This window comes from Grus americana, chromosome 2 (assembly GCF_028858705.1).
Source record: "Grus americana isolate bGruAme1 chromosome 2, bGruAme1.mat, whole genome shotgun sequence".
In the NCBI taxonomy this organism is placed as follows: domain Eukaryota; kingdom Metazoa; phylum Chordata; class Aves; order Gruiformes; family Gruidae; genus Grus; species Grus americana.
Genome location: NC_072853.1, coordinates 38,509,396 through 38,516,619, shown reverse-complemented (window position 1 = coordinate 38,516,619; position 7,224 = coordinate 38,509,396). Strand labels below are relative to the sequence as shown.

The 7,224-nt window shown below is 47.3% G+C and overlaps 1 protein-coding gene and 1 long non-coding RNA gene across 6 annotated transcripts in view; one reads left to right on the top strand and one right to left on the bottom strand.

Annotated features, from left to right (window-relative positions):
* Window positions 1-439: 439 nt before the first annotated feature.
* LOC129203137 (uncharacterized) lies at window positions 440-1,916 on the bottom strand. 2 transcript variants are annotated; one of them, XR_008575923.1, is made up of 3 exons: window positions 1,779-1,916; window positions 1,288-1,436; window positions 440-541 (listed from the first exon to the last, which is right to left on the bottom strand). It is a non-coding gene; the product is annotated as an uncharacterized LOC129203137 (long non-coding RNA). The 2 variants fall into 2 exon arrangements; XR_008575922.1 differs by lacking the exon at window positions 440-541 and adding an exon at window positions 575-722.
* Window positions 742-7,224, top strand: part of TRIM55 (tripartite motif containing 55) — a 45,170-nt gene continuing 38,687 nt past the window's right edge. For all 4 annotated transcript variants that reach the window (XR_008575921.1, XM_054817160.1, XM_054817158.1 and 1 more), the window contains exons 1-2: window positions 742-1,398; window positions 1,807-1,979. Coding sequence is in view for 3 of the 4 variants with exons in the window: in XM_054817160.1 (XP_054673135.1) it covers window positions 1,210-1,398; window positions 1,807-1,979 (362 nt within the window). In the remaining variant the exon portion in view is untranslated. The remainder of the gene's footprint in view (window positions 1,399-1,806; window positions 1,980-7,224) is intronic.

The following is a 7,224-nucleotide window of genomic DNA, read 5'->3' as shown; positions in this document are numbered from 1 at the left end:
GCATGTGAGCTTTCTACACTTAACAGAGAAAGTATTGTAGTTACTGATTAAAAAAGAAGACGATATTCTGATTACATGTACAGTACAGTGGCAAAGTGATTTCTACAGTACATGCTGGGACTTTGGCTTAAATTTGAGGATGAGATATTTATTGCTTGTACAGTTGTGTGATAAATTATTGGCAAGTAGAAGCACAGATGGCTTTCCCTTAAGATCAGGCATCACATGCCACAAATTATCTGGGAAATTGTCATTTTAAAAATAACTCTGGAACAAGTGCCAAGCTGAGAGGGATATCAGTGTCTAATAAACAGATATAAACACAGCAGTGCTCAAAACTAAAATATATTTGAATTAAACTATGCGGAGAGAGCATATACAATTAGCACCTATTCTCTAGCAGTACCAATGAAAGCTTTTCATACTGTATTTCTTCTGTCTCTTTCTTATCAGGAAATTCAAATAACGTTTTTGGTGCATATTTAAGCCGCTGTGGAGTTAATGGCTGGAATAGTCATGTTAGATTCTTATGTTACAGCTCCTAAAAAAGAAAATCATACCAGAAGAAAGTTAAAGCAGGCAATTTTTTTTAAACTCTTTTTCAAGGTGGTGACATGATTACGCTCTGAAGTGGCTGAGCTCTGGCGCAGCCATCGCTCCTGTTGTCTTCTCCAGCAACCGCATGTGCTTCACAGCTTGGAAAGGCAAGATTCTGGAGCCTGCTGAAAAATACCCGCAAAATTATGTCCTGCATCTCACGGCCATGGCTGCTTGCTCAAAACGGAATATTTATTAGGCTGCAGCATGTGTCTGGGCAGACTGGGGTAGCCCTGCACTCTCCGCCGCTGTGCAGAGATAAGGGGGGGTGTGGATTGCATTTGCTTATCGCTCGCTCTCCTCCTCCTCGAGGGGTGAAGGCCACCATGTGCGAGTGAGGAGAGCCAGGGCCTCGCCGGCTGCCCCCCCGTCCCCCCGCCAGCCATCACCTGTCCCAGCCTGTCCTCCTCTCACACGCTTATATGGGCACGGCAGGATGGCATCTTGTGACGCCACGCTGCTAAAAACAGCCCCGGCTCCCTTCGGCCCCTCGTTTAAACAATGTCCTCCGGCCAGAGCAACCCAGAGAGCCTCTGATCGCAGCACAGCCTTGGACTTATTTCAAGGGAAATTAAGCCGGAAACCCCTCCGCGAGGCCGTGATCCTGAGCGTATGCCTCTGGAAAAGCTAGGGATGAGCACCTCCCTGAACTACAAGTCCTTCTCCAAAGAGCAGCAAACCATGGATAACCTGGAGAAACAGCTGATTTGTCCCATCTGCCTGGAGATGTTCACCAAGCCTGTGGTCATCCTGCCCTGTCAGCACAACCTCTGTCGGAAATGCGCCAGTGATATTTTCCAGGTAGGTTTCTTCCCGCGCTGTTTCCCAAACAGCACTGGCTGAAATGAATGGAAAAGCAGATTTTTACAAGTTTCAGTGAATTGCTTTTAGAAGTCAGTAAGACTAGGACAGGGAGTGATTTAAAGCAGAAGTTGAGTGTCCCCAGGGGCCGGGGCTGAGCTCACAGCAGACTGAAATGTCACCTGTTAGCTGTGGAGACATGGCCGCATGTGTGAGCTGAGGAACCGGTCCCTCACCCTGCAGTTACCAGGCACTTTCCTGGGGGCAGCTTGTTGGACCTACCCTCTCCTTGGGCATATTGACAAATGTTTTGCTACAAGCATGTTTTTGCCCCGCTGCTTTTAAAAGAGGTTTTGACGGTTTTGCATGGCCTTACTCACCTCTCCTTGTGCTGCTTGGCAAGAGCAGGCCTCCAACCCCTACCTGCCGACCAGGGGAGGCACAACCATGGCGTCGGGAGGCCGCTTTCGCTGTCCCTCCTGTAGGCATGAAGTGGTCCTCGACCGGCACGGCGTCTATGGGCTGCAGAGGAACCTGCTGGTGGAGAACATCATCGACATCTACAAGCAGGAGTCCACAAGGTAACAAGTGAATGTGTGCCGTTCAGAGGAGGTTTGCCACAAAAGCAGGCATGGCTTAGGAGACTGGTGGCCTTTGGTCTTTCCATTCATTGCACGTGAGGTTGATTTAGTTGTTTTCTTTCTTGGAAGTGCAGAAAGGGATCATGCTGCCATGCATTCCTGTCTGTTTGCTGTGCAATGAAGTCAGCTCTCACGGAGCGCAGAAAACCATATCCAACTAGATGATGAATTTCTCCATTTCCATTTATAGCAGAGAATTGTGCCACGCTTATTCACATGAACAATACTTGTGCAAGCAAAGCCCTTGAAGTCAGCATGGCTACTCACATGAATAGGGGGAAAAGTTACTAGGTTCACATCATTTATTTTAAAAGCTGTTCCAATGATTCCTATTTGGTTTTAACCTGTGTGTTCTTGTGCTAAAGAAGGGAAAAAAAAATTCAAATCTTGTTAGAAAGTCCTGAGGGATAGACAGCACAAGCAAGAAGAAAACTGAATTTCACAAAGAAGATACCCTGCATCATAGTGCCAAATCAAAACTCAATAAAAAAATCTCAATTCCTGTCAGCTGGGGATGTGAATCAAGTCTTATTTAGGACTCCATAAAACAGAAGGAATAGCCAGAAATAATACATATCGGTGCTGTGTGGCTGTGAACAAGAATCAGGACCCCAGGACAGAGGAATGGGTTAAGCCTAAAAAGTAAGATTACTCCTGAATGTTAATGGCCTGCACGGGCAATAAAAAACGTTGTGTTCTCTTCTCTCTTGCCATGGGATGGGTTGGATGCATAGTACCACCTTGGGGAACTTAGTAGCGAGGAAGCTAAGCCTGGTCCCAGGCTGCCAGTCAAGCAGCTTTCACCCAGGGAAGCCACCTGTTGTTACCAGCATGCATCCATAGGGTCAGTTTTGTGTGGCAAGGTCTTTCGTACACCTGAAGGAAGGTGTAATCCTGGCCGTGCTCCCTGGCAGTCTTCCCATCTGACCCCAACAAGGAGCTGGATTTCTCAGGGACAATGAGGCAGTATCACTGGAGTCGGTGGACACCGCCATTGGAGCCTGGTGCCTCGGGTGGCTTAGGGCAGTCACCAGCAGAGAGGACGTTTCAGAGCCCAACGGTGGCTTTGGCTATTTTCAGATGTTTGAATCCCTTCAAGGACTGTTGTAGCTGGGCATAAGTTGGAGCTCCAAAGCATCAGAGAGCACGAAGCTGGCTTAAAACTGTCCTTTCTGCTGCCCTTGGCACTCAGTGCCAAGGGAAGGTCACCTACCCTTGTGTGTGTCATTGATACCCAAATATTATTTTAGTCAGGAAAATCTCAGAGGAAATGAATCAGCAAAGCTATGGTGGTGGACTTTGCTTTTGACCAAATAAGCTGGATATGTGTGGCCTCATGTCTTTCTTGGGTTTGGTTTATTTTCAGCTCACAGTTGTATTTCACTTAAAAAAAAAACCAAAATGCAGCTCTGTGTAGTTCACGGGCAATTGGAACAAAATTCAGTTAAACAGAAATGTAAGAGATTTAGGGGTTTTGTAAATTCCATGAAAGCAAAACACAACATGATGAATAAGAGGGGAGAATAGAAAAAAAAATAAATACGAATATATGTTTGCTTAGATATTAGTCCGAAAGGTTCATTTATTTAGTCTGTTAAGGTGCTTATTTAACCTTCATGTATGTCCTTAGAATGAAAGTTATCATCAGGGTTACGTAGCAGCGGCAATCCATTGCAGTGTTATCTAAACTATTTGGCACTTTGTAGGCCTCAGCTGCTTATCTCCCTCCGCCTAACGTTCCTCAGGCTCCCATGAGAGTATGAGCAAGATCTGCCATGGCTTTACCCTGTGCTGTCCCACTGAAACAAAAAAGCCAAGGGAAATCCAGTCTTCTCCACTTCTTCCAACGGCTCAATGTCCAAGTAGAGAACAGTAACAAGTGGCGTTCCTCAGGGGTCGGTACTGGGACTGGCACTGTTTAACATCTTTGTTGGTGACATGGACAATGGGATCGAGTGTGCCCTCAGCAAGTTTGCCTACAACACCAAGCTGTGTGCTGTGGTCGACACACTGGAGGGAAGGGATGCCATCCAGAGGGACCTTGACAGGCTGGAGAGGTGGGCCCGTGCGAACCACATGAAGTTCAACAAGGCCAAGTGCAAGGTCCTGCACGTGGGTCGGCGCAATCCCAAGCACGACTATAGGCTGGGCGAGGAATGGATTGAAAGCAGCCCTGAGGAGAAGGACTTGGGGGTATTGATTGATGAGAAGCTCGACATGAGCTGGCAGTGTGTGCCTGCAGCCCAGAAAGCCAACCGTGTCCTGGGCTGCATCAAAAGAGGTGTGACCAGCAGGTTGAGAGACGTGATCCTGCCCCTCTACTCCACTCTTGTGAGACCCCCACCTAGAGCACTGCGTCCAGTTCTGGGATCTCCAGTACAAGAAAGACATGAAGCTGTTGGAGCAAGGCCAGAGGAGGGCCACAAAAATGACAAGAGGGCTGGAGCACCTCTCCTATGAGGACAGGCTGAGAGAGTTGGGGTTGTTCAGCCTGGAGAAAAGAAGGCTCCGGGGAGACCTTATAGCAGCCTTCCAGTACCTGAAGGGGCCTACAGGAAAGCTGGAGAGGGACTGTTTATCAGGGAGTGTAGTGATAGGACAAGGGGGAATGGCTTTAAGCTGAAGAAGAGTCGATTTAGATTAGATATAAGGAAGAAATTCTTTACTGTGAGGGTGGTGAGGCACTGGAACAGGTTGCCCAGAGAGGTTGTGGAAACCCCCTCTCTGGAAGTGTTTAATACCAGGTTGGATGAGGCTTTGGGCAATGTAGTCTAGTGGAGGGTGTCCCTGCCCACAGCAGGAAGGGTTGGAACTAGATGATCTTTGAGGTCCCTTCCAACCCATACCATTCTATGATTCCATGATTCTTTTTGGTCTCTTCCAGACTGAAAGCTGGGGTCTGGCAGATGTACGTAAGAAGAAGGGTGAGATCTGACCTTTGCCTCCTTCTTTCTTCCCAAGACAGCCCTTCAAACTGGCAGCACCTGTGGCCTCCAGACAGGACCCTTGTGCCCTCAAGTCCGCCTGTGCATATAATTCACAGTAATTGTGCATGCCAGAATGATACCGGCTCCCAGCTGCATTTCACTTGAACTTAGGAGAGTGAGGAAAATTCAACTAGGGAGCAAGCTTTGTCTCCTGTTTAGGCAAAATTATTTGTTTAAAAAATATTTTTTTAAAATTTGAGTTTGTATTTGAATTAAGGAACTGTTTTGTTTTTTAAAATAAAAGCTGGGGTAGGACCTGGTCTATGGAGTTGGGAGTCTCTGCCTAAGCCCTCACATGCAGCCCCTCCTATTGCTAAAAATCACATCATATGGTCTCTTCTCCCATTGCTCATCAAATTTAATCTGACAGCAGCATAGCCTGTTGCACAGTTTAAAATCTATTAGCAACCCCAGGAAAGAAATATTCAAGCAGAATGTGGCTCTTATAAAGCTTTATAGGAGGGCAAAGGACTAAATTGAGTGGAAATAGAGTTGGCTAAAATACTAAACCAATGTTTGAAAGTCTGTAGGCTACTGATTACCTGAACTATCTGATGAACATCAGGGTGCCTGCTGCCACCAAGAAAGAGTAGTTACAGGAGGCTGCAACTTCTCACAAGCTCTGGCAGCCTCTGATGAGCTTGGCCAGCTATTCCTAATCAAAAGATGCTTTGGGCTTTGTTTCCAGCTGAATCCTGATCAGGGAAGGTCAAGTGCTCTTTCTGCCTTGCACCTACCAGGGACAGCCCTAGGTACAGGCTGTCCCTGCAGCCCCGAGCACCCCGAGCATGGAGCAGTATGTTCAGCAGGGTGCACAGCAGGGATCAGGCGCTGTGCTGAGAGCAGTGGGGGGGGGGGCTCTGCAGTGGTGGTGACATGCTGCAAGATGGGGTAGCCAGCACCACCAGGAGCAGCTATCTCTGACACCTCAGAGGCCTCAGCCAGAGCTCCCTGGGGAGGATGTGGCTCTCCAGGATGGGCTGCAGGGATACCTAGGAATCTCAGATAAGCTGGTCTAGGGAGATGGGCTCCCTGCCCACAGGTCACCAAGCAAGGGAGCTGCAGGAGAACCCCACATACTGTGTAGTGAAAGAGATGAGGAGAGAGATCACCTCTTGGAGATCTTCTCCAACTCCCCACAGAGATAAAGACCCAAGCTTACCTGCACCAATAGTTTTCTTGGGCCAGACAATCATGATAGTACTAGTGAAATGGAGCTGCAGGAATCTCTACATCCATATGAACTTTTTTGGTCTTCTCATTTTTCAAGCCCCATTTCTACCCTGGGTATTGATGGGCTTTTCACTGCTTTTGGGGGAGTCCATCGCTGTGGTTGGTGTTCAAGGACCACCACTTCCAAGCTCAACAATGGTCCATCCCTATGCACAGGAACTCAAGCAATGGTGGCAGGATACTTGCATTGATTAAGAAGGAGCTCCTGATAAAAATAAAACATTAGAAAAGAAGCAAAAAAAAAAAAAAAAGGTGGACAGCTGACTCAGGAATATTTTGAGACACTGTCCAAGTATGTACAGATGGAGTTAAGAAAGCCAAAGCCCACCTGGAACTAAATCTGGCAAGGGATATGAAGGCTAAAAAGAAGAGCTTCGACAGGTACATCAGCAGCAAAAGGAAGATTAGGGAAAGTGTGAGTCCACTGCTAAATGGGGCAGGGAGTCCTGTGACAAAGGACGTGGAAAAGGCCAAGGTACTCAATGCCTTCTTCACCTTGGTCTTTACTGGTAAGAGCGGCCTTCAGGAATCCCAGGTCCCTGAGACCAATGGGAAAGTCTAGAGCAAGGAAGACTTACCCTTGGTGGAGGTGGATTAGGTTAGGGAACATTAAAAAAAAAAAAAGATATCCCGATGGGAGGCACCCGTGCATGGTGAGGTAGCTGGCTGATGTCATTGCAAGGCCACTCTCAATCTTTGAAAGGTCGTGATAATCAGGATAAGTTCCTGAGGACTGGACTGGAAGAAAGCAAATGTTACTCCAATCTTCGAGAAATGCAAGGAGAGAAATTCAGGGAACTATAGGCTGGTCAGCCTCACACTGATCCCTGGAAAGCTGTTGGAACAAACCCTTCTGGAAACCATTTTCAACCATATAAAAGACAAGGTGATCAGAAAGAGTCAGCATGGATTCATGAAGGGGAAATCATGCCTGAACCACCTGATAGTCTTTTATAATGAGATGA